General features: G+C 39.5%; 1 protein-coding gene across 1 annotated transcript in view; it reads right to left on the bottom strand.

Annotated features, from left to right (window-relative positions):
- Nucleotides 1-204: 204 nt before the first annotated feature.
- RAB31 (RAB31, member RAS oncogene family) overlaps nt 205-26,755 on the bottom strand; it is a 65,587-nt gene continuing 39,036 nt past the window's right edge. Inside the window, exons 4-7 of the mRNA XM_027676689.1 lie at nt 24,789-24,860; nt 22,793-22,899; nt 15,829-15,938; nt 205-4,404 (exon numbers count right to left, since the gene is read on the bottom strand). Coding sequence (XP_027532490.1) covers nt 4,307-4,404; nt 15,829-15,938; nt 22,793-22,899; nt 24,789-24,860 — 387 coding nt within the window. The 3' untranslated portion in view covers nt 205-4,306. The remainder of the gene's footprint in view (nt 4,405-15,828; nt 15,939-22,792; nt 22,900-24,788; nt 24,861-26,755) is intronic.

Here is a 26,755-nt window from a genome sequence, read left to right as displayed (position 1 = left end):
CTGGTTTTTGGAAGTTCACCTGCACTGCAGGATCCTCCAGAAATGCATTCATTCTGCTATAAGGCCACCCATACACGTTTCAAGCAGCATTTAAGTCCCAGGCAAGTAATCCACAGACTGCACAGAGACCTTTTTCAAGAGCAAATGATGTGCAAAATGAAAGCAATTTTGTTCTGCTTTATTGAAACCAGAGACATCCCCAAATCAGAGGCATTTAAAACATTTATTATTGTTAATCATTGTAGGTTAAATAAAACACCAAAACTACATTTTAGGGCAAAAAATAATATTAGGTATGATACAATTAATATGTAAAACAAAAGGTAAAGTATTAACAGATTGCAGCATCCCATACATGAAGCGAGTGGGTCCAGCCCAGTCAAAGCCCTTATATAAACAAAACAGAGGAAGAATACTTAGCAGGTGATTTTAAACTGACAGTTTATCACTGACTCTGGTTTAAATAATTAAGGGTAGGATAGTAAAATGTATCACTGTATTAAGACAGTCTAATTATCGTCAGAATGCTTACACATGTAATCTATCTAGTCATGCTTATTACCGTGTGCCGTGAAGGATTAGAGAAGACATGGGATGACAGGTAACTTTTCTAGGTATCGATACAGACCCACGTTACACTGCAGCATTTCAGATAGACATGCTGTACCATGAACAAAAATTGTTTTTTCCTTTTTTTTTTTGAGTGTCACTTTATTACTTCAGAATCCCAATTCTTGAATAATAATGGCCTTTTTTAGATTTCTTAGTCTGCAAGACAAACTTTTTCTATAATATGCCATTTTCATGCATAAGAATGGCAAGTCAACAATTGTACCTATGTGTACCTATCTCCTTGCTACCTTTGATCTGCAACTTTAAATCCATAAAGGTGAAATGATCATTAACAAAAAAATGTACTTACAGAGTACAATGTGCAGTATATGAGAACCAGACATAGTGAAAAAACACTACATGTCAGCACAACAATATAAAACCATACTTATATACACACACATATGCGGAGCATATATGAAAACCAGTTCCTTCATAATTCTGTCTTTAAACTAGCTCACAACAAGCCAGAAAAGCAAGTCACCCACAACTGGACAGTCACAGTCTCGAGTCATGGTGCAAATAAGCTCCACCAAATATCCTTAGCACCACGGCCTGTGCCTTAGTCCTGCTGCCAGATCTCTTGAGAAAACAAATCTTGGACAAACCCAGCACCAGCTGGTTAACCTAGAAAGGCAGCATTGATATTACTATTATTCCTATTATTACAGATGATCAGCTACAGTCAGGTGCTCCCGTACAGTAATTTAACTTTTCACCAGCCATTAACTACTAAGAGGAATTCCAGTTGCTGCTGAAACTTTTGACTCCGAGATTGGGGGATTTTTCTATGCCATTTTTCTGGCTGTTTATGAATGGTAGTGGTACTTTCCAAGCAACATAGGCAACAAAAGAAAGCAGAAATCATTGATTTTACATTTGAAAATCACAACTTTTATAACAAATCCCATTTCAAGAGGCGTGTGAAAGCTGCACTTTAGCTTTGACGAACAGCAGAGAGGCAACATCATCATTGAAGGTGAGCCCTCTGTCCAGAGAAAATGAGAGATGCTCTGCATAGCACAGTGGCCTGTTATTTTTTCACCTGTGACTTCAGACTTCCCTGCTCAAGCTCACGGTAAACCAAATATCAAGAACTTACACAGTCAGAATACTTATTCATTTAAATCTTTTTCTTGACTAAAAGTAGAATAAGGTGATTTAGATTTGACTCACCAAATGCAAAAACATCTTGAGCCTACTTAGCATTCAAATTTTAAAAATCTGCCATTCACTGTTAAAAACTTCCAATTTTAAACTATTTTAACATATAATTAATAAATATGTTCTGATTCACATTCTGCTCAATGGCAGCTGTGAGAGCCAGCACTTCAGGACAACATCCCATGCAGATCAGAATCATTTGCCAGTTCTAGCATAAGTTATACAAGGTATTTGCAGAATTGTCTTACAAAGCTTTCAGACATCTCAATTAGGATTTAGTAAGTTTTGAGATGCCACGTTAAAAAAAATGTTACAATGATTTACAAAAGCTAAAAAATCAGTTATGCGTTAGTGCTATACGTTGAACTAAAATCTATGACATCTTTAAAAACATGGGTTCAATCTCACCTTGTTTCCTGGGTAAAAGGTCTAGCCTTTTACTGGGTTTTACTTAGGAGGAACCAGATCTCTTGCAGCATTGGGTCATAGAGCCCATAAATTGTATGAATTTGGGATGCTGGTAAGTTTGATATTTCTTTAGTGCTGAAGGCCAGGTTAAGCTCTCCCTCCACAGCCAGGTGAAAGAGTCAGGCACCACTGGAAGACTTGCTTGTACCAAGAAGGGATTAAATGTTCCCTAAAGGAGCCTGTCTCTCTCCCCAGCTATCAACAATGATGATTGCTGAATTTTCACTTAAATAACCCGGGATTATCAGTAAAATAGTTGCTGCAATGAGTCAGAGACATGGATCATATATCAGCACAGGTGACAACTGAAAGTTTACCCAAAATATCCAAGGGCATATTTTCAAGTATGAGTGCTTTCAAAGGAGGCCAAAATATGGGAGAAATGGATTATATGTGAAAAACAATGCAGTTTAGATTCTTAGATAAAATCCAGAGGGACATTTCCCACCTATAACTATTCCAAGCCCTCTGGAGACAAAATGTTCCTGTTGATTTTATCTGGCTCTGTTTCAAGTCCTAATAATTAGTGACATTTTATCAAAGCAATCTAACAACCAGCCAATAAGATCTGCTTTTTATGTATAAACACGGAAACCACGCTCTTAGCCTGCCAGTTCATGATTTATTGTGCCAAGCTGTTTTTCCTTTTTGTTTGCTTTTCATAAGTTCCCCCCAAAATGTGCAGTGACGATAATTTTCCTCATAAGAGAATAAATTAATGTTGTGGAATGCAGGCTGGGCTCTGGTTTTGAAGCTGGCATTTCTTACCCTAATTCCCATTTCCAATGAAATTGATGAAGAAGATACATTTGGATTTTATCATCTCAGTCACACAAATTCATAAAAGATGGAAGTGAAAAACGCATACAGTTTTACATTATTACCAGTTCATAACCATCTGTAGGATTTTTTTCCTACACTGCATTTTCAAGTGCATCATGCTTCAAAGATATCACACAGTGGGTCTTCCACATCACAAATGAGAAGACTACTCCACAAATTCACAGAATTACATTTGTAAACAAACATTCAGGTTTGTTTTATTAGATTCCAGCCTCTAACCCCAAATTATATTGTGCTCTCTTAAGCAGTTTTTGTACAGAAATATCCTTCTCTGAACTTGAAGGTCTCTTGGAGCACAGCAGCGAGACCATGTGGAATGAGGCACTGTGGCATCCTCTTTTAGAAACCAAGGAATAGGCAACTTTGAACAGAGACAACTTTGGTCTGGGGCACAGATTTGGAGGAAACCTGGTACGTAGTGGAGATTAAGCCTGTATTTACATTCTTTCTACATTTTCAGTAATTAATGAAGCCTACACCCTGCACAGGGAATCATTCCAGTCATCGCACAGTGGCTGCATTTTCACTTCCTTCTGGAGCACACTCGAAATGTATGGGGTCCAGCAGCTTCCTTCATGACAACTCCTTCTTTCACATACACAGCACCTCCTGACACAGATTTTGACCTCTAGTCTAAAAACTGCATTCACTCATCCTTTGGATCCATTTTTTTTCTTCAGTTAGCAAATTCAGTTTATTTCTTGCTAATGTTTACTGAAAGTGTGAGATGAAGCTGCAGATTTACAAAAATAGTGAAGCAGAGTCCAGCTAAAAAGATGGCAGTGAAGCCATAAAAAAAAGCAAATCAGGTTTTATGGTGGGTCTTTTTCACCCTATTATTACAGAGAAAACTCTAAAAACATGCCAAGTCCACTTTGCAATGTAAAAGATAAGTTTTTGCAGCAAACCTAAATTTTATATATAAACCAATCTTTTTATTAAAAAACCCCCTCAGTCATTGGTTTAAACAGAGAGTTGGAGTACTCTGACATTGTAATTTTGACAGGATATTAGAGAGGATTTTCCAACTGGGTTTTGCAAAATCCCTTTGAAGTCAAGCCTTCTGCTTCTGGTCCTTGCGTTATTGCTCATGGGAAGTATTGAAATTACTGCTTTCAAGATAAGGAGCCACGTCACTGAGATCACTAAGTCCTTTCTCAGTGAAAAAAAAAGGCAAATGGTGCTGTTTTTCAAGTAAATCTAAAAAGATCAAGTTGGGTCAGCAGCACCGCCTACCCGTCTGTGAAGTTTGCTTTCCAAGTTTGATTGCTCCATTGTTACTGTTTTCATGAGGATCTAAGGGTGGAATTTGCCGACCTGAAACACATGAGGAGACAGTGAGTTCAATTTTCCTGATATAGTAAAAACACCACATGCAGGTAACAGTTAGAAGAATCTAGCTTGCATAAGAATTACATCTGTGAAAATTCACCGAAAAACAACTATCTCCTGTGTATCTTGGATATTTTTCCTTGCATCCTGCTTATGAAAAACATTTTCACATTTAAAAACATATATGAAATATGGTTATTGAGAAAGCATGAAGTACACTGGAATTATATTATCCCTGTATTTAAAGAAACCAGTTATCTAACTCAGCACCTTACAACCAAGAAAGAGAAAACTCTCAGCTTTCTCCTAATTCCACTTAAATGTGAATGGCGCAAGTTTAATGAGATCGTGCCTGTCCTAAATCTGCATGGCCTTTAGTCCTTGCACACTAGAGTTTTACAAAGCACTGTAACTAAACACATGGTGCCTACACTTGAGAGAGAAAAACAAATCTGTTCTTTCCATTGAATCCCTCTCTCCTTTGAATTGTGCCCATGTCCTTCTAATTGACAGCTTTGATTACTTAACAGCACCCCCTCCCCCGCAAACTCTCCTGACTTTTTAATCATCTTATAGAGTGATTATTTCAAGTGTTCGAAAGAATTTCAGCCATGACAAGAGAGCTAGACATCTCTCCTGGGGCAGCAGGGCACTGCTCCAACTCCATCCCCGTGAGCTCTTTTAGTACTGTTGCTTGCATCTTTTGTCTAACTTTCTTCCTATTAATGGACTTAATAATTAGAATTATAAATGGAAAACCAAGATCCTCCCAGGTCTAATCTATCCTTTGTCTCTGGTGTGCACCTGGCTTTTCCATTAAACTCTCGTGTGATCTCTCCATCAGCACCTTGAGATCTTACAGTCATGGTAATGTACTTTCTCATCACTTTGTGGATTTCTTGGAAATTTTTCTCTGAAGCTGAATTTACTTTCTATGAATTACTCCTTGTTTTACTATTACCCATGTTAAATAACAAGAGTTAAAATCTTTAACATTTGTTATATGCCACTTTCAGAGAACAAGTTCCTGTGAACAGCTCATCATAATCCAGGCAGATTATATAGAGTTTGGATTTCCCCATCCTTTGCTTCATTTATTCACAGCTCTCTTACCAAATGTTCAGTGAGTTTTGTACCTATGTTGAAGCCTGAGTCCTACAAATTACTTGGGGGAGTGGTTGTGGGTGGGCGAGTTAAAAGCATTCAGGTAAAATCCAAGCCCAAAGTAAAATCTCACCTCTAACACTTGTCCTTAAATTACCTTTGGCCAAGACTATTAAAATTTCACCTCTCTTATTCAGTCAGTTCTGCATAGGTATGTTATACAAAAAAAAGTGTGACTTCTGAAGCAGATATCTTTTTTGTACAACTGAATGAGAAAGGGAAAATTCCTCACATTCCTAAGCTAAAGATACAGTATTTGGTCCAACAGGGTGAGAAATGGGTATCTTGAGGGTTGAAGCATGTATAAGCACTGACATTACAATGCTGAACTCTATTCAGGTCACTAAAATATCAACTTTACACCCTGCTTAACATTCTGTTTGGACTTCATGCTTGTAAAGTAAAATAAAAAGCAGAATAGGTGGTTATAGACCCATCTGTTACATGCATTTAGTTCTGTTGGCTTTGTTTGGAGACAAAGAGAATCCACTAATTCTTAAAACTCTAGAGAATATGAAGAACATAGGATCAGCTTTCCAAGTAGGTACCACTGCTGTTGTAGAGACCTGGAGAGAACTTCTGCATTAGGTACCTACCACTTCTGAAGTGCTTTCAACTCAGTCCCAGGTAAAATAAAATCCTTTCAATTTAACTCAGAGCACAATGTAGCTAAAAAAATGAATCTACAGACACAGTTTCCATAATGTGCCATTAAGCAAATACCCTGTAAACATTTGGTTCTTCTAACAGTCACTTTGGAAGCAGAGAGCTTTAACATGCAAAGCAGCCCAACTTCCATTTCAGAACTCCTCACTGAACAATGACGTTATCTCTATTTGGTTTTCATTCAGAGTTTCATATTTCTTATGAGTTTCAAATCTTTTCTGCAGTACTCTTGATATGTATGCCACGAAGCAGGCAAACTTGTCTTTGGAGCAAAAACCTTGCAGGCTTCAAGGTCAGCAAGCATTTTGTCCAGTTCAGACCAGGACACAATGTATTATGTTGTTGAGAATCCCCTGGATTTAATTCACTTCTCAAAACAATAAAACCCATACAGATAACAAGTACAAATAGTAAAGACAAAAAAACTCTAGACATATTTGCTGGTTAGTTATTCTGGCCTTTGAACTTAAGTATTGTTTGTCATAAACTAGCTATGTTTTCTGCTGTTTGGATACCACCACCACTCCCTTGAGTTCCTTGAACTCAATACAAGGAAATAAAAGTTTAAACAGTCTAAACTTTTTTCAAGTTTGAGAATATTTTTTTCAGTAGGTGAGTTTTCTCCCACTTACTATTTCTTTTATTACCAGAATTAATAAACCATCGAGTTAAATCATTTTAGTTTTAGTAACAAGACATCCCTGCCCAACCACCTTTTATCATGACAGGAGTAACTATTTTGGAGCATAAAACTCAGTCTAACACCTGAGAACCAGCTCCATAGCAAATGATACAGTGATTTTTCATCAAGCATCAGGGAAAGTGAATAAAAAAATCAGTTAGAAATCTGTTTGATTGATTGTCTTTCCCTAGGCCTCCCTGACAGCTAGTCTCATGGCAGATGCTATACCAGAGAAAGGCTTAAGTAGCACAGAACACTAAGGATGAGCAGTGAAACGCTGAGCCTGCATCCACACTTCCTGCATCTAAACCAGCTCAATCACTATTGCCACCTAAAAGCACTGTGATCATCTCATCTTGTCATTCAGCTCCTGATAAATATGGCATCAATATTGCTGACACCAACTCAAATATAGCTGGCACTGAGTGAAGATCAACAGAGGTCATAAAGTGAATTAATTTTAGAAAGTATATACTCATTTAAAATTTGCATCTCACTGGCATCCATAGTCTCTTTTCCAGAGCAATAAAAAATACCTCAGTATTAGGTACCATAAATAAGAATTGCTGTAGGTTATTTCTTTCATGCAGGTCATGTCAGAAAGGAGCAGCAGTGCTCTGACATCCAGCCATGCAATTCTCATGCTGCAAAGATAAAAAGATTAGGGTAATTCCTGCTCTGTAAAGATAGTCAGCTCAAAAGGACCATGAGAGATTGAACTCATAGGATCATAGAATGCTTTGGAGTAGAAGGGACCTTGACCATCTCATTCCAAATTCCCCTGCCATAGGCAGGGATGTCATTCATTAGATCAAGTTGCTCAGGGTCCCACTCAACTTGGCGTCGAATACTTCAGGGATGGGGCGTCCACACCCTCTCAAGGCAACCTGTTCTCATCTGTTGCTTAACTTAAGATGACCAACTAGACCACAAATAGTCTTTGCTCTGTTTTGCAGAGCAGGGCACAACTACCCAGCTTGCCAAAGGTCACCAAGACCACATCTTAGGATTTCAGATGAAATGGTTAATCACATAGAAAATATGTGTACATTTACCTAATAATTCTGCAACTTAACTGGTGAAATGAGGAACTCAGGGATAAAATATTACTGAGGCAGTACAGAAGTTCTACATGGTTTCCCTTGCTGACTGCAATTTAAAAATTTGATTTTCCATTGGCATTATTAAATATATGATTGTATATTTTGGGTTCATTTCACTAAGATTTAGACCATGTTTCACAGATTTTGTGCAACAAAACTGTAACCATGCACCTCCACACATTCCTGCAGAGGTCTTTGTGACCTCCATTATCTCATTCCAGTAAACACACTGCAGTGTGTCGAATAATAAGCATCACAAGAGGCTGCTCAAATGTAGGGTTACAGAAGTTGTCAGTTCTGAAGTGAACTATCCAGGTTAACAGGTGAAAAGCACAAAGCAATTGCATCTCCTCCTTTCTGGCATGTTTTGAGCTGGGCTGAGGCAGTCCAGGATGAAGGTCAGAGTCTTCTCCAAAGCCTGGTAGAGTTCCAATTCCTGCTACTGAATCTGAGATTTATTAAGAGATTAATCAGCACTGTGGGCGTTGCTGTTCTGAGAGTGCCAAAGGCAAAGAGATTGGGAAATGGGAGGGTGTGACAAGAGATAAACAAAATGTGAAGGGAGAAAAATGAAAACCGTAGCAGGGAAGCAAGAGAGACAACAGGGACTGGGTTCAGCTCAGTGAGCAGAACTTGAAGAAAGGCACATGGGGATTGCTTTGCTGGAAGCAGGATGCATCATCACAGTAATAAAAGCTGCTCACTTTGTTCCTTTTGGAATACAATGCTCCAGTTAGAAGCTGTGACATTCATTAACTCAGAAAAAGCAGGCTCAGAGTTGAGCTTTATGATTTTGTTTGGGTTTTTTAACATGAAACTATTTTTATCCTTTACCTATACAAGCCTGCATGAAAGGAAAGGTTGGAAACAGCCCTAAAGCTGAACATAAGGAAATAGAAAACCCACAACTGTTAGCATGCTGTCAAAGGGACAAACACAACAGTGCATTGAACAGATACTTGTATAGTGTGGAAACAGATGTGTTGTGATCAACCTGACCTGGCACATCCAGATGATGAAGTCAAGTCCCAAAGAAGCACAGTTCTGCTATCTTAGACAACAATTCTGCTAATGGTAAGAGGCAAAATTCTGTACCGTGGCTTTCTGTGCATTTCTCTCCATCTTCCCGAAAATCATGTACAGTATAATTTTTACAGGGCTGGAGGAAGGTGAGGTTTTTGATAATGGAGGATGTGAAATCCTGGCAGCTATCACAGCTCAGGTGAGCTTTTCTAATGGCTCCCCTGAGAAAAGATCAACATTTTCAAGCGGTGATACAACAGATATACAATGGCCAGAACCTCCTCCTCAAAGTGTCTGCTGTATCACAGCAGTATGAGCCACCGCAAAGCACTGCTCTCTATAAACCTCATTAACAAAGAACAGCCATCTGTGAAGACATGACAGAATGAAGCAGGCACATCTTACCCAACAGTTTTGGCAGTTTTCTGCACCTGTAGGACTTAAAATAGTCACACTTCACATCTCCCCAAATCCTTTCACACTTTGAAACCCTTTTCACTGCTATTTTAGAAGTTGCCCATGTTCTCACATGGGTCATAAAGTCTGGCCCACTAGTCTGACTCTAGTTTCTTCTTCTCCCCCATATTTATAGTGAAGTAATGTTTTCCCCAGCTGACAGATGACTGCTGTTTACTCTTTACTCATGTTGTAACTTTTCATGCAAGGGAACACATCCTTAAAATAAAATCTATTGCATAACTAAACACAGTTAACTTGAAATTATTTTAATACTCCTAATAGCACATCTAACAGCATCTCCATGCAAGAAAATAAAGCCTTTGTTTGGTTTGTTTTTTTAAGGTAAAAGCATAGATTGCTGACACTGAGGTTCTTGCTAGGGGAAGCAGCAATACAACTACATTTTGCTCGTTTAATGAAAATCTCCAGAAAAAAACCCCCAAAACGTAACAAATATTTTAATCTTGCATGCATCAAAGTAAACAGCAGTAGTCCTAATGACTTTAATTACTCTGATTAATTAATCCAACTCTGATTCAAGGTCCTGCTGTAATTAACTGTGGGCTGTTTCAGTTTATTTACTAGTTTACATTGAAGAGCTCTCCTTGTTTGGAGAGAAATGTCGTACCTCACGTTTAACTTCAGGAGTAGTCCAAAGGTCATTAAGTTTTGCTCCATTCACTAAAATTTGAAATTAAGAGGAGGACTAATCCTTTAACACAGGGAACATAAACTGCAAAGAATATAATCTAAAATATAATCTCAGACAATGTTTTTCAATCCTTTTACACTCCCTACAAAAATTCAATTATAAGTTTGGACTACCTTAAAAACTGGTGCATATGAATTGCTTTGTAACATAAATGTACTTTATTTTCTTAGAATATCTTTCATAGACCTCTTCAAAGGAATTCACAGATACCTGCAAATTAGCAGATAACAGGATGAAAACCACCATACTCATCACTCACAAAGCTTGAAGATGGTCCATCTGCAATTCCATCCATCCAAGTCCATCTGAGTCAGTGCAAACATTGAACGTCTGCTGAAAGGATCCCTTCCCCATTCCACAGAAGACACTTCACACCTTCCTCTTTAGATTGTCCAGTATTCAACTGGTTAAACTGTAAACTCTAGAGACTGAGTTTGATTTGTTTTTTTAAATCTCTGAGTATTTCTAGGAAACAAGTATTTGGGTTACATTAAATATTCAATATATGAGCTGCTGGCAAGGCATCAGAAAATCAATAGCTTCATACATTTATAACTGAGCATTTACCACATGAAAGGCTGAATCCCAAGACAGAAACTCTGGTCTAATTAGGAAGCCTCATCTAGGAAGAACATTCTTATCTGGATTTTTAAACATCACCCTGTCTCTCCTTCTCGTAGTACTAGCATCAGTAAGACCGAGTGTGCTAACCACTCTTTACACACTCTCCATAAATTGATTCTGATAATCTTGTTCCCCACTTCCTTCTCACCCTCAACAGAAGATGCTGAAATGCTTCATTCTTGCCCCCTTTGGTAGCACACTGATCTCCAACATTTGTTGGATGGGGCCCTGGGCAACCTGATCTAGTGGGGGGCACCCCTGCCCATGTCAGGGAATTGGAACTAGATGACCTTTAAGGTCCCTTCCAACCCAAACCATCCTATGGTTCTATGATTTGCCAGACTTCAAAAAAATAACGCATGAATGTAATTTTTTTTGTTGTTGTTTGTTTAGGCACAAGTTTATTTCATATTTCACTTGGCTAGGTATTCTTCAGCAGCTTACTTGTCCCACCACCTGCTCACCTTTGGACCTACTGATGCAGACTAGTATTAGCCTGGGAGGTACAGCCTCAGCTTTGCCATTTACGGAGGATGGCTTTTATGTAATCTGCTCTTTGGTATCTGGGGCACCTTCACACTGAGGTAACAGGCAACACACGCAGGCTGAGGAGAAACAGCTGGGTGTGTACTAGATTTGAATAAGGTAACTAAGGCTTATTTGAGCTGCTAAATGAACAGGTGTCTGAAAATTGCAAGGGTGTGATTGCCACTAAATGATAGTACACATGGGGCAGCTTGTTTAGTCTTTGAAAACCAGCCAGGCACAAGCAAGGGTCAATGGACAAAGGTCAGCCCTACAACCTACAGAACAGGTATGACCCCCTGGACAGGCACAACTTTATTATACTGTGATTGTATAATACATTACTGGCATTTTTGCTGCTGCTAAAGTATAAACCAGTTACAGGGAGCTGCTGTGCCTATGATTCTTCTAAGGCTGAGAATAAAAAGTTAATAACATTTGATCCTATAGAAACTCAGCTATTAAAAAAGAACTATTGGAACACATGAAAAAAATACTGTTAAGCCTTTTTTATGTCAAAAACCTCTAAAGAAAGACACTGGGAAAAATTTAGCTTAAGTGAGGAATATACAACTGTATTAAAAATATTCTTCTTTACAGAGACATAAATCAGCCACATGATATTTCACAATCACAGCAAGCTTTCAGTCAGATGCTGCTAAATGCAACCAGGGTAAGTGTAGTGGCTTGCCATTTGAAATGGGTACAACAGAAACCAGGAGCTGCAGCTCATCACTCAGCTCAGCGCAAACTCTCCAGCGCAGAGAACACTAACTTTGCTGACTTGTGCTCAATCTGCCTCCTCAGCCTTATTTGCCTAAGTACACAGACTGCAGAATACCTCTCCTGCCAAATTTGACCCATCCTCAAAAATTCAGAAACTTTTACTGATTCTAGTCATTCACATTTTGTATTTTCTTGATAAGAATTAAGGACAATGAATTTGTATTGAGACTGTGTTATGAAGACATCCTTCTTAGCAGTCAAATCCTCAAATTCTGAGAGAAAACTCATTAAAAAAAATCTGTTAAGCATAGTGTAACATAACAATCTTAGAAATTAAGTGATCTGTCTATAATCTCTATCATTTATCCAAGATATTTCTGGTTGTCAGCAAAACATCCCAGTTCCCCTTTTCTTCTTTACACCTTCTTTATATCATTATGATAAGTAAGTTCTTCTCATTATACCATTTCACTCTGTTCATAACAGTGTCCCTGGAAAAAAGACAGTTGTTAGACACCTTAGGAAGGAAAAATGTTTATGTTAAAAAAGCCCTGGGAAATGAAAAGCATAAGTAAGCAGGAGGTAAATTGTTCAGCTAAATTAAAATGAAGTCTACGCTTTCTGTTTGTGCTATCAGTTTCAAGGAGGATTTAATGGAGAAATTCTCCACACATGTTGGAACAGTCTTCCAAATCTAGGCTGTAAAACAGACAACATATAAAGTCCAACTACAAAGTCCAAGGTAAACAGAAGCTGCTGCCTCATTGTTCAGAGGCTGGGGAGCTGCACCATGCCCTTCTACAGCAGCACAAAGAGAAGGGCAGGAGCTCTAAGGCAGCATGAAAGCAAAAATAAAGCTGCAACGTGACTTCCAGGGCACCACACAAACAAAATTAGTCAACAGAGCAGGAGACATGACCTATGAAAGATTTCATACACTGAAAAAGCAGAAATGCTGCTATGCAACTTTGGCAGAGACAGACTTTTTTGGAAATTGCACCAAGACTGAAGTGGTGTAAAACATCAGAAAGTTACTTATAAATATCTGCTGCCCAGTCATAACCATACTAATTAATTTTCCTGCTACTCAAGCATTTTTCACTTGGTTTCCACTATATTTCCATAAACATACACTACCAACTTTCTCCCTTCTCTCTGTTGAGTGCTCGATAAGGTCACAAGTACATCCACTGAGACCAAATATTTCTATATATAGAAATAATTGCCTGTGGAATTAAGTGCACTTGCCTGGGTATCTAGTTCATACTAAACTTAATTTAGCTGATTTTCCTTGTCTATTATATCCATTATTAGGGACGGTGCACGCTGCCAGTAATGCGTATCAAAGATGGAAACTAATTATCTAATTACGTGGCAAGAATGAGTTCCTCTGCGAGAACATTCACAACCATCGGACGCAGACAAACAAGTAAACTATCACAAGGAAGAACCAGTTCCTCCAGACAGCCATGTTACACACACTTCTTTTTTAAAAGGAGGAAAAAAAAGGTAATGTATTCTAGGAATACCGGTTCTCATTAACCATTTCAAATACATCCCATGTGAAGCAAACACTTGAACAGGCCACAGCTCAGGCAAAGTGTGGTAGATAATATCAGCTGATTATGAATATGTGAAATAAAATAAAGTAACTGCAGGGAAACAAGGCTGAGTTTCTGGACATACTATCTCCTAGGTCTCTGCACCCCAGAATAGGATTCACAGAGAAGAGGAGCCACCAGTAATGGAAGAGGGTCAGGTCATGGAGCTCTGAAGAAATCTCAACCCATATAATCTGAGCACGCACAAGGAGCAAGCCAGTGTCACTGTAAGGCTGCTCTTTATCATCCCTATTGTTTTTGAAGGGTTATGGAGAAAGGTAAATGTAATATGTCTTCAAAAAGCACAATAACAAGCCATGGATCTACAGGCTGCTTAACCTCACTCTACTTCCTGGGAAAACCACAGAGCAAAACCCTGAGAAGCTGCTTCTGAGCACAAGGTGAAGATGACCAGGACCAAGTCAGTATGGGCTTAGTAAGGGTTAACCATGTGCAACCAACCTGGTTGCCCTAAATGACAGTATGACTGGATCTGTGATCGAGGGAGAGCACTGGATGTTGTCTACTTTGATTTTAGCAAAGCTTTCAATACTTTTCCCTACAGCATCCTGGTACATCCAAGTTGGGATGTTATTGTCTAGATAGGACAACTGTTAGCTGTGTGAGAAATTGGCTGGATCATCATACCCAAAAGGTCAGTGGTCAACAGCACTCATCTACTCCCAGGCCAGTTACAAGTGCAGCACTTTGCTTAATACCTTTTATCAGTGGCCTGATGGATAAAAAAACACACACCCACTTCAACGCTCAGATGATACCTCACTCAGGGGTGTATTCAATATCCTTGAGGGCAGGGCTGCTGTTCAGAGGGTCTTAGGCTGGAGGCAGAGATGGGTCAACAGGAGCCTTATGTACTTCAGAAAGGACAAATGCCAAGCCCCACTTGTAGGAAGGAAGAGCCCTTGTCTATGAGACAGGCTGGGGACTGGCTGTCTGGAAAGCAAATCTGCCAAAAAGAACCTGAGGGCAGCAATCTGAGTATGAGGCAGCAGCATGCCCTGGCAGCAAAGACAGCCAGCAGGATCCTCAGCCATACCCACAAGAGCCAAGACAGAACATCAGACAAAGTGGTTATCTCCTTCTAGATATAGTCTAACATCAGGTGGGTCACACTTGTTTTCGGCCCCCCAGAAAAAAAATGTTGACAACCTGGCACAAATTCAGAGGAGGGCTGCAAGACACTCGGGGCTGGAGCACTTGCCCTGTGAGGAAAGGCTGACAAAACAGGGCCAGTTCAGCCTGGAGATAAAATGGCTTTGATGGACCACAAAGCTGTTTGTCAGTACCTGTGGGAAAGGTTGCTAAGAAGACTGAACCGGGCTCTTTAGTGAGGTGCATCCAGGACAAGGAGCGATGGTGGCTGTGAATTGAATCAGGATAGGTTCTGGCTTGATACAACAGGGTGGGGATGTCCCTGTGAGGACTATTTAAATACTGGACTAAGCTGCCCAGAGAGGTTGTGGAACCTCTGCTCTGGGGTCCAGCCAAACAATGGCCCAAGCACCCTGGTCTGAATTCACTATCAAGTCTGCCTGGAACAGGAAGTTGGACTAAAGGTCTTGTGAGATCCCTTCCAGCTTGAAAAGTCTTTCCCACTTGCAGACAGAGACCAACACTGGAACCCCTAGAAGGCAGACTAAATGAGACATTTTTTCTTCTCCTCATGACAAGTGCTAGTCTCATCATGTTTTAAAAGACCTGGAAAGAAATTTATGTTGGGGTTGTTTTTTAAACGGATTCCACTGCAATAACTACTTTCTGTTTATCAATGTCCTCCAGGAGCATTTATCAACATTTAAGTTTTTATCAACATGATTATAAGATCAACAGTATCGCCTTTACAGCAGGCTTCATCTGAAACAGATGTGACCCAGGTCAGGGTTTATATACAGATTTAGAACGAACAGGCTTATCCTGTATCTATTATGTTTTGCTCTGGTGTATTCCAAGTTTTTCTTAGTTTACCTCTGCATAAATAGCAGCCATACTACCAGCTCAGTGGGATTTATTGATGTAGTTTATAGACCCAAAACAAACTGCTATTTTCAGAAGACCTCTGAACAACCAAAATGAATTAATTAAATGAAGGGAACATTTACTTACTTATTCCTTGAAAAAGTTCTTCAATATTAACAGCATTCTTTGCACTGGTTTCAACAACAATTGCACCTATAGATTCTGCATATTCTTTGGCATCCTTCATAGGAACCTCCCTACAAAAAAAAAAATTAAAACATTTACAAATAAAAGAAGTCAGATTAAATTAAAAAAATTGGGGGGGGACCCAATCTCAAACACAGCCTGATCAGAAAAGCATTAATATGCTCTTCTTCTCGGCAAAGAAATACTATCTTTCTTCTGTGGCATTTAGATCATCATATTCAAAATATTAACATTTCAACAGTGGTCAATCTGCAGATTTCTGGGACTTGCTGTTGACTTCATGCCTTGTAAGAAGGAAGATAATTTAAATGACAACCCATTTGTTTGTGTTTTAAGCTTGACTTCAATAAGAAAAGCATTAAATGCTTGAGAAAAGACACACAGCTCTGCTGATCCAGGCAGAAACCAGCACTCTCCACATACCAACTGTTCAAACAAGATAGAGTACAAATGTTGTGGATGAAAGCGATAAGAGCATTGCATGTCTTGGTCTTTGCAGCAAGGAAACGAGAGATTCTGAAATAAATATGAAAGCACATCAGCAACAGCGATCTGTGAGGGCCAGTTCACTGGGGAAAGACCACTATTCTGTGCCCTGTCACCAAAGTGACATCACCTTAAAATCCCTGGTAGAATGCCCTCATTTTGTAGCCAATACTTCATATGTCAAAAGCTGGTAAATGTAGTTTACAACACACAATAAACCTCTGCTTCAGACAAGCAAGCCCCATGCTGACCCTGTATCTGCCTGAGTCAGGTGGCAAAGATGCATCTGCCTGTGTCTGCTGCTGTCTGTAACCACCTCCATTCCTAATTTCTGAGCAACGGCTGAGAATCTGAGAGACTGAACAAGCTAACAGGCACCCAAGGTATATCCAATTAGGTGAGCACATGTTGAAACACCAGGCTGCCAGCACGATTGTTCAATACATCAAGTGTTGTTTTGTGTAGCTTTATAGATGTCTGTTGCACATGCAGAATTTACACCAACTCCTTCACCCCACAGCTCTGATATACCAACCCAGACTCCTCAACAATTTCCTCCAAGCCTGAGTGCCTTGGACTTTAACAGAAGGTACCTACGTGGGATCACAGCAATGCAATTTCATTATTAGCATATGGAGCTGTATGTTTTAAATAAATCAGATCTGCTGCTCATGGGAAACAGGGAGAGAGCCAGAATAATTGCCTGATTTATGACAAATCTTTTTTAAAAAAGTAGCCTACAATTCCAACATCTAGATTCAGAGCTTGTTTCTATTGCTTGCTTCTTTGTATTGTCTTTATACGGCAGAAGACACGGGGAAGTCAGCATTCCCCTTACTAATTCTGAAATGGCACCTTGGTCTTTATTATGAAAGATACTACCATCTGCAGATGGCCCTGGAGATAAGAAAAAAGGAACTTAACTACATAACGCAATATTCAAACAACAGTAAAGCGAGAAATTTGAAAGCATAGCATTATGTAAGGAAGACTGTCAACTTGTGTAATTTGGATAAGAAAGCAAACTTCAGGAGTCAAGGAAACAGTAATGCAGCAGCAAGTAACAATATTCCAAGGAAGCATCACAAAACTTTGTAGCTTTCTCTGATGACATTTTTAAAGGAAGCTATTAATGTCCACAGCACATAGGCAATAAGCATCGTGCCATCCAGTGCTGCTGGCATCAAAAAGGCTGCATACATCAAGTGGACTTGACTTATAATCTGCATGTCAGCACTGTTAAGATGTTACCTTGTCAAAAAGGAAAAGTACAAATGCTGGAACTCTAAGAAAAGCGATGAATACATGCAAGATGGGGTGAAGAGGGAAGAAGGCAACAACCATCACTGGAGTGCTGAGCAAGTGTTATTCCAAGGCTACAGTAAAAGTTAGAGGAATAACTTTTAGAATCATCACAGAATGGTTTGGGTTGGAAGGGACCTTAAAGATCATCTAGTTTGAAATTCCCTGCCATGGGCAGGGAGACCTCTCACTAGACCAGGTTGCTCAAAGCCTTATCCAACCTGGTCTTGAACACTTCCAGAAGTGGAGCATCCACAGCTTCTCTGGGCAACCTGTTCCAGTATCACATCACCCTCATAATAAGAATTCCTTCCTAACATCTAATCCAAACCTACTTTCAGTTTGAAACCATCTCCCCTTGTCCTGTCACTACGTGCCCTTATAAACAGTGTCTCTCCACCTTCCTTGTAGGCTCCCTTCAGGTACTGGAAGATCACAATTAGGTCACACTGGAGTCTCCTCTCAGTTCTCTCAGCCTTGCCTCGTAGGACAGATGCTCCATCTCTCTACTCATTCTTGGTGGCCCTCTTCTGGACTCACTCCAACAGGTGAATGTCCTTCCTGTGCTGGGGACCCCAGGTCCAGGTGGGATATCACAAGGGCAGAGTAGAGGGGCAGAATCATCTCCCTCGACCTGCTGGCCCCGTTGCTTTTGATGCAGCCCAGGATATAACTGGCTTTCTGGTCTGCAAGTGCACATTGCCAGCTCATGTCCAGCCTCTCATCCATCAGAATCCCCAAGTCCTTCTTGGCAAGGCTGCTCTTGATCTGTTCACCCCCAGCCTGTATTGATACTGGGGGCTGCCCTGACCTGGTAGAAGGTGCAGCACCTTATACTTGGTCTTGTTAGACCTCATGAGCTTTCCATGCGCCCACTTCTTGAGCTTGTCCAGGTCCCTCTGGATGGCATCCCACCCTTCAGGTGTGCCACCACTCAGCACAGTGTTATCAGCAAATTGCTGAGGGTGCCCTTGATTCCTTCATCTATGTCATTAATGAAGATATTAAATAACACTGGTCCCAATACAGATCCCTGAGGGACACCGCTTGTCACTGGTGTCACTGTCTGAGCTGTTGACCACTACCCTGTGGACGTGACTGTTTAACCAATTCCCTATCCATCAAACAGTCCACAAGTCGAATGCATCTCTCCAGTTTAGAGAGAAGGATGTTGTGGGGGGCCGTGTCAAAGCTTTACAGAAGTCCAGATAAATGACATCTGTAGCCCTTCCCTTGTCCACTGATGTCGTCACTCCATCATGGAAGGCCATTAGGTTGGTCAGGCAGAACTTTCCCTTGGTGAAGTTGTGCTGGCTGTCCTGAGTCACCTTCTTGTCCTCCATGTACCTTAACACACCTTCTAGGAGAATCTGTTCCATGATCTTCCCAAGCACAGAGCTGAGGCTGACAGGTCAGTAGTTCCCAGGGTCCTCCTTTCTAGCCTTTTTTAAAATGGGTACGATGCTTCCCCTTTTCCAGTCACCTGGGACTTCATGACTTTTCAAATATCATGGAGTATGGCTTGGCAACTACATAGCCAATTCCTTCAGAACTCTGGGATGCATCTCATCGGGTCCCATAGACTTACGTAAGTTCAGGTTCCTCAGGTGGACATGAACCTGATCTTTCCTTACGGTGGGAGGGACTTTGATTCCCCACTCCCCATCCTGCTGTCCATCAACTCAAGAGGTTGGGAAGAGAGGCTGCCGCTGAAGACTGAGGCAAAAAAGTTGTTTGAGTACCTCAGCCTTTTCCTCATCCATTGTTACCAGTTTTCCAGCGCTGTTTATCAGAGGGAGTATGCCTTCTTTAACCTTCCTTTTCTGGTTAGCATATCTGTAGAAGCCCTTCCTGTTATTCTTTGCATTCTTTGCCAAGTTCAGTACCAACTTCACTTTGGCCTTCCTCACCCCATCCCTACGCAACCTACGCAAATAGTATTTCATCTCTATACTCTTCCCAGAATACTTGTCCTTGTTTCCTCTGTCTGTGCATTTGCTTCTTTCCCTTTCGTTTGACCAGCAGTTCCCTACTCAGCCATGCTGGTCTCTTGCATTCCTTGCCTGATTTCTTGCTCCTGCAGATTGCCAGCTCTTGCATTCTATGGAAGACTTCTTTAAAGATCTGCTAGCTCTGTTCCATTCTGTTCTGAAAGACGTCAATTATTTCATTTTATCCTTTCCAAATTATTCCATTGACTTAATCTCCCTTGAGATTTTCTGAATAATTAGTGAATAAAGAAGTATTCTGGATGCATGGAGTGAAGATCTGAGCATGAAATTCTGCTGAATTCTCTTAATCAGGGATTTCCAGTGAACACAATTTGTTAAGATGCACCACATTTTAAGGGAAGTGAACACTTCTTAGTTGCTGTTATGACTGTTGACTTCTACAATGCTCAAAGAAGTATTTTGGACACTTACAACATTTTAGCACTGAAGTTACAGCTCCTGTCTTTGAAACAACTTTTTAGTAACCTGTCAGAACGACAGGACACGTATCAGAAGAAAGTATGACTATTACTTAAAAGTATGCTGAACACTCAGCAGTAATAGAGTTGACAACACTACAACAAAGATAAGGATTTATACTTAATAAAAATTGCTTGCCTATCTGTAGAAATTTCTTCAAAGTGGAGAATAAATTTACTTCAACAGAGCACCAAAAACTGATGATAGTCTATTAACAACACTGAGGAAAAGCAGCACGACCCATAAGTGTCCCAAATACATCTTGGAAGCTTAAAACCAGATTCTAGATGCTAATCAAGGAGGGTAATGTGGTCAATGATTATGAGAAATAGTGTCAGTCTTTTCCCAAAGGAAGATAATCAGTTCTTATTGCTTACATTCATTCCTCCTGACATTATCTCCTACACTCTTAGAGATGGCAGAATCAAATCAACTTGAACTGGGTCAGCTTGTCCTCTTTTGCATCTATTCGTGTTGGTCTTAAAAGCAGCTGTCTCTCTGATATCCAGCAAAACATCTGCCAAAAGCTCTACAAAACCAAAGAGAGATGCCAAAAATGCATACAAACAGTAGCTTCCTCCTGTGCGCTCACATCATCTTATTTTTAAATTCTCTGTGCCTGAAGGCATGCATTGGAATCAATCATTGGAAACAATTCGATAAACTGCTGACACGTTTCACCTAAAATCATTTTTAGTGAAGTAAATCTCAAGACATAAAGCAGACAGAGAATGCATACAGCTGCATGCATTGCATAAACAATCAGATTTCTGCAAGAACTGTGAAAATATATCATGTATGAGATAGTCTGCTCTCTATTTTTCCACCAAAATCTCTTTAGTTGGGCATCACTGGATGACTTTAGAAAGAAAAAAGATGGAGGATGCATAAAGAAAAACTGCACAGAAAAATGTTCCCAAAACTATTCATAACTACAGGGAGAAAAAGCCCTCTCCCTAAAAAAAACAAAAAAATTAAGAGACATTAGCTCATGGAGTACTCTGAGGACCATTCACACAGCAAAACAATTTGCACAAGGAAGAGCTATACTGGCTGAACAGAACAGGAGCAAGAATTGGATGATCAGCAATGAGTACACTACAGTAGTGGTTGATAATAATGTTGTGAGAAGATCACAGTCGCTCTGTGAGGAACTCCAGTACTCCCACAACATTTCTGGGGTGCAGGTTTTTCTTCATGTTCTCAAGTCAACCTGCCTCTGGTGGAACTGCATTTAAAAGCTAGCTGTCATAGCAAATGCTTCCAAAAGCAGGGGGAGGGCTGGTTATGGATTCATTTGCAATTGGTATCATTTGTCACAATCTCCAAACTTATTACCCTTGAGTTAATCTGGCTATTGTATCGCTGGGAACACTTAAGCAATAAATTTAAAGTGACTTTCAGGGCAACTGAGAACTCTGATTTGTGCTAACCAGTTTTTGGTTTTATTGTTATAATTGTCCTTTCCTCTTGGAAACTTTTGAGTTTGTCTTTTAGGACTCAGTTTCACCATGTTGACAAGCATATCACAAAATCACGCAGGAGATGACAATATGTCACCTGTGTCCCCGCTTCTTAGCCCAACAGAAACTAGGAGTCTCCTAGAATCAGGGCTTGTTCACTACTTACAGAAAGCAGTGACTCGCAGTTTTGCGTTGGTTCACGGCTGACAGTAGCAGGGGGTAGAGCAAAAAAAAAAACACACAAAACAAACCCCACACAGGTCCTATCCTTATATGGGCCTTGATTCAACAAAGCACTGCATCACTTACTTCAGCTTACACATGTGCTCCAGGGCTCTGATGAACCTGGGCCAAAGTGTAATTATAGAACAACAAGGGGATATATTTGAACAACCATGAGAGCCCATGAGGTTCTAAGAGGACAGCATCAAATACAGTCTTTGAGTCTGTACTCTTAGCTGAAGCAAGAAATAACAGTCATGGACTGACACAAAGAATCACTACTGTACAGCAGAATGTGCTTCCATTTCCTGAAAGGATAAATGCAAATCTAAATAAAGCTAACAAGCAGAAGAGTGATTCCAGCTTCACTATCATTCCAAATAGCATCATCTCAGCCTTCTGCCCAAGGGTGGATTCAACCCTCCCCTCTTTTACTCAGAAGGTTCTTTGCTTCATGCAGATGACAAGCTTTACTTGAGGTTATGCTCCTAAAAAAAACAAGAATACACTTTCTACATCCAGTGTTATGGGACAGTTTCAGTTGTTGCAAAGCACAAGTACTTAAAGCTCTGTGAATAGCACTTTTTTACCTTGGGCGCATCCTTCTAGCTTTACATTGTTGGTTTTGCTCATCCCTTATCACATTCTGCACATTTGAACTGAATGGAAGGGGTAAAAAATAAAACAAAATACTTTTTCATTTCCAATGATTCAAAAGCTAAAGGTTGTAGAGATTATACAAACACAGAGGAAGGGCAGTAAAAAAAGAGGTTAAAAAAAGTACATAATTCAAGTTGTGCTGTTGTTCTTGAGGTTTTGCATTGCTAGAATCATTGGTGTTAGAAAGAACCAATACAGCTGGCCAAAATTATATATTATTATAACAATGAAGAAAAATTGTTACCTGAAGTAAAGAAACAATACAGTTACTGCAGTGAAAGCAACAACAAAAATTATTACCTGATATCAGAAAGATCACATTTGTTTCCAGCAATGGCCATTACAATGTTTTCAGGACCATGTTCTTTTAGTTCTTTCACCCATTTCTTCAAAGTATGAAATGAATCCTAAGACAGAGAAATAACAAAGTAAGTTAACAGCCTACTCTCTGTCAATGTGTTTGCTTATTTTTCAAGTTAGAGGAACGCAGCTTTGACAGTATTAATGAAATAATAATAATTATATAGATCACAAAACTGAAAGATCATTGATGTATCTATGTAATCTGCTTTTCAAGATTTAGGTTATAGGACTTCTTCAAATTAATTCTTGAACTTGGATGTTTCCCTCTTTGCTGCCTCCCCTCCTCCTCACCTCAAAGCAGCACTGAACATTGAATTTTCAGCAATGAAGAAACTAACCTAGCTCTTCTAAGTTTGGATAGTAGCTAATTTCCTTCACTTTCAGTATGAGCTTCATTTGTCTAATTTTAACTTCTGCCCAGTGGATTATTATCTCAACCACTGTCGAATTTTCAGTAACATCCAGGAGAGCTTCCACAGTGATGGTCTCCCCGCTGCATTTCCAAATCTGTGACCTGGTAAACCTAAATTTATTCATTATGAAACCCAAGAGACAGGTGACAATTCACTTGGGGCTTTTCCCCTCCAAGCATAAAATTCAAATGTTCTGATGCTACTTACCTTTTAATAGTAATTTTTCTATTTCTTTACACTATATGAAGTAATAGCATTAAAATCACTTTTGTTTCTAGAGATTCTAATTATAATGCATGGTTGAAAGTATTACTGACACTCAAAGTGAGCTCCCAAATATATTATAAATAACTTTTTCCCCTTCAGAAACGCACATAAGACTTGTGTCTAAATCAGCAATGGCTGTATCAGTATCAATGCAGGTAGAGCACCACCAGTCAATTGGGAAAAAAAAAATCCATTTTAATGATTAATGCTGAATGTTAAGTATCAGAATTGGCATTCTTTTCCTATTTTCCCTTCTTTATCCTGAGAGCTGTTCCACATAAGCTTGGAGAAAGGCTGGCAAAACAAAATTATATTCTTACAATATATTACAAGATCAACTGTAAGATATTTTTGATTTAAATATGTATCAATCCAGCACCACTCACTTTTCCTCGCCTTTTCTTGGCAAAGTAGCAAAGGAGAATAGAACCGCTGTGCAACAGTGACCACCATCATCAGCAACAGATCATTACACTAATGCACTGGAGAACCAACCCAACCCTCTCAACCTAGTGCTAAATAATTCAATTGGCAAGAAAGGAATAAAATGATAGTGAACTGTCATGACCGACCATCCATCCATTAACACCACCTCTGACTCAGCTTTATCAGCAGGGGTTTTCTTCCAAAAGCCTCTTTCACTGCATTCAGCTAGAATCTCTTAGCCTTCTCTGTCTGAGAAATGAGCCAGAGCACTTTACGGTCTGAAAACACAATTTTTATTCCAAATTATTAATGTTGAGACAAAAGGTCAGAGACTTATTATTTCATTACTGTTTTCAAAGTTAAGACATGAGTCCTGCAATGCAAACATGAGATGATACGTTTAGATAAAAATAATTAGTTTTAAAATCGGTAATGTGAAAACTTTAATTTCCACTCAGCTGATAAAGCAAATAGCTGCTTTTTGTAGTAGAAATTCAAATCCATATAGAGAACACAGGTGGTGGTACCGGGAGGGGGTATTGCAGGAAATTATCCTGTCTACTTAGCCAGAGGAAATCCAAAGAAACTTTGACAAAATGCAGTCTCCAACATTTTGTCTAGATGAAGTTTAAACAACACAGAAGCAGGACTTTTTATTTAATGTTTTACTGCAGATGGACACCTCCATCCAGATCTACACAAAGTATCAAATCACAGACACCCCAGATAAATTAACATATAAATACTTCTTAAGTTGTGAGGTTTAATTCCAACTCAGGCCCAAGCAGAGGAATTAATACAGGCAAAAAGCAATCAGAAGATCTTACCTGTTTGGTGATATCATAAACTATCACGGCTGCTGCTGAACCTCGGTAGTACATTGGAGCCAAGGAATGAAACTGTTAAAACATAACCCCCCGACAAAAAATATAATTAATAAATCAGAATCATCACACACTTTGTCAGGTCACAAAGGCTTGCCATGGCAGGACCACTCACTTTCTATCATCCCATAGAGAACAGAGTTCTTCAGCGGTCGCACATCTTGAATTTTCCTTAAAATTAAACACCAAGAAAGCAGAGCTCCTTTATGTCCTGCTGTTCCTCATCCTGCTGAATTAATGAGATCAGCACTTACTAGTTCAATGTATCTTTTCCACTACAGGGCATGGACTCTGAGGACAAGTTTTGACATGAAGATCACCTATACTTGGAAGTCTAATCTGACAGCATATGGACCCCTTTCCCTGGCAAACCACATCACTTTGCTTTGTAGGTCTGAGACTGGATTCAGTTTGGGTTTGAGTTTTATAAAACATTGCAAATGACTTTGATAAAGCTAACTTGTCAGAAAAATCTGAAAACCTGTCAAGTTTACCTATCCTATAAGACAATAGATATTTTTAAAAAGATGGGTTCTTGCAGTTACTCTTCAGCTTTTTGTTTCAAGGAAAACATCCTTTGAGAAAAATAAAAAACAACAAACAGTAAATAAGTTTGTTATAACAACCAAAAAACAGCATAATTTTCATAATTTAACATGACTAAGCAGTTCACTTTTAGCTTACAATTACAATTAGAGAAAGGAAGTAAAAGAGTATTTCTGCTGATTCAACTAAACTTTGTCTTAAAAAAAACCTAAAATAATCTTTCTTGGAAAATACATTCAGTCTTGCTGTACTCGCAGAGACATTTTATAAATTTTTTATTTGAAAAATAATCTGCAAAAGCTGCATATTAAGCTGCAGCTGATAACTGAGGTCAACTCCTAAATCAAATACATTATTAGGGTAGAGTATAAATCTCACTGCCCAGCGAACATGCACGTATCCATGTGTTATGATGCAAACCTCTGCAGATTTACTGGACACATCTTTTTCTCAGAACTGTACCTACAGATGGAACGTTCAGATCTAGCAGCCTCCACATTTACTGCTGTTTCATGAGCCATGTATCACGCAAGTTATTTGCAATACTGGTTCACTTGCCAGTTTGTAAGCTATTCATCACAGATCACGCACAGCAGCTCAAGGTCGACACTTTCTTTTATAACAGTGTGGATGCACAGCAGCAGTGACAGATGGTCAAATGCTGAAGTGTTTGGGGGAGTGAGGCAGGTGGGAGAGCTCATTAATAGGAGAAAACAGCAGGAAAGAGGATGAGAAAAGAAAGAGGAATCAGTCAAGAAGCGTGGTTTGAAGAAATGAGATCAGCCAAGATCCTGAGGGAGTTGGGTGGATGTGTGCCTTCTGGAGTTTTAGTGTTTGGCTTTATTACTTGCATGTTTAATGCAATAAATGCTTTCCAGAGTTTTTATGCTTCCAAATCATGACAGAAATTTTCGGTCTGTTAGAACTGAATAGCCCATTTCAGTTGGAGTGGATCTACAACAATCATGTAGACCAACACCCTGATCAATTCAGTGCTGGCCAAAAATTAAAGCATCCTGTTAAGGGCATTGTCCAAATGCTTCTTAAACACTCACAAGCTTGGGGCATTAGTTCAGATAACAAGAAGGGTTTTTCAAGTATGTTAATAGTAGAGGAGGTCTAAAAAAAGCCATTGGACCCATTACCTGTTTCATGACCACTGTGGCCAAGGCATCCCACCTACCATCATATGCCCCCCAGCTTCTTCTCTAATCACAAATAACAAGTCTAGGAGGGCATCTTTCTGAATTGGCTCACTGTGTACCCGTGACTAGAAGTTATCTCCTACAAAATTCAAGAACTTCCAAGACCTGCCCCTCAACATGTGTGTTGTGTTAAAGCAGCCTGAAAATCAGGGACCTTAA

The sequence above is a fragment of the Neopelma chrysocephalum genome, unplaced genomic scaffold, assembly GCF_003984885.1.
Source record: "Neopelma chrysocephalum unplaced genomic scaffold, ASM398488v2 Primary Assembly neopelma1_22, whole genome shotgun sequence".
NCBI classification, from domain to species: domain Eukaryota; kingdom Metazoa; phylum Chordata; class Aves; order Passeriformes; family Pipridae; genus Neopelma; species Neopelma chrysocephalum.
This window is presented reverse-complemented; position numbering and strand designations above follow the sequence as displayed.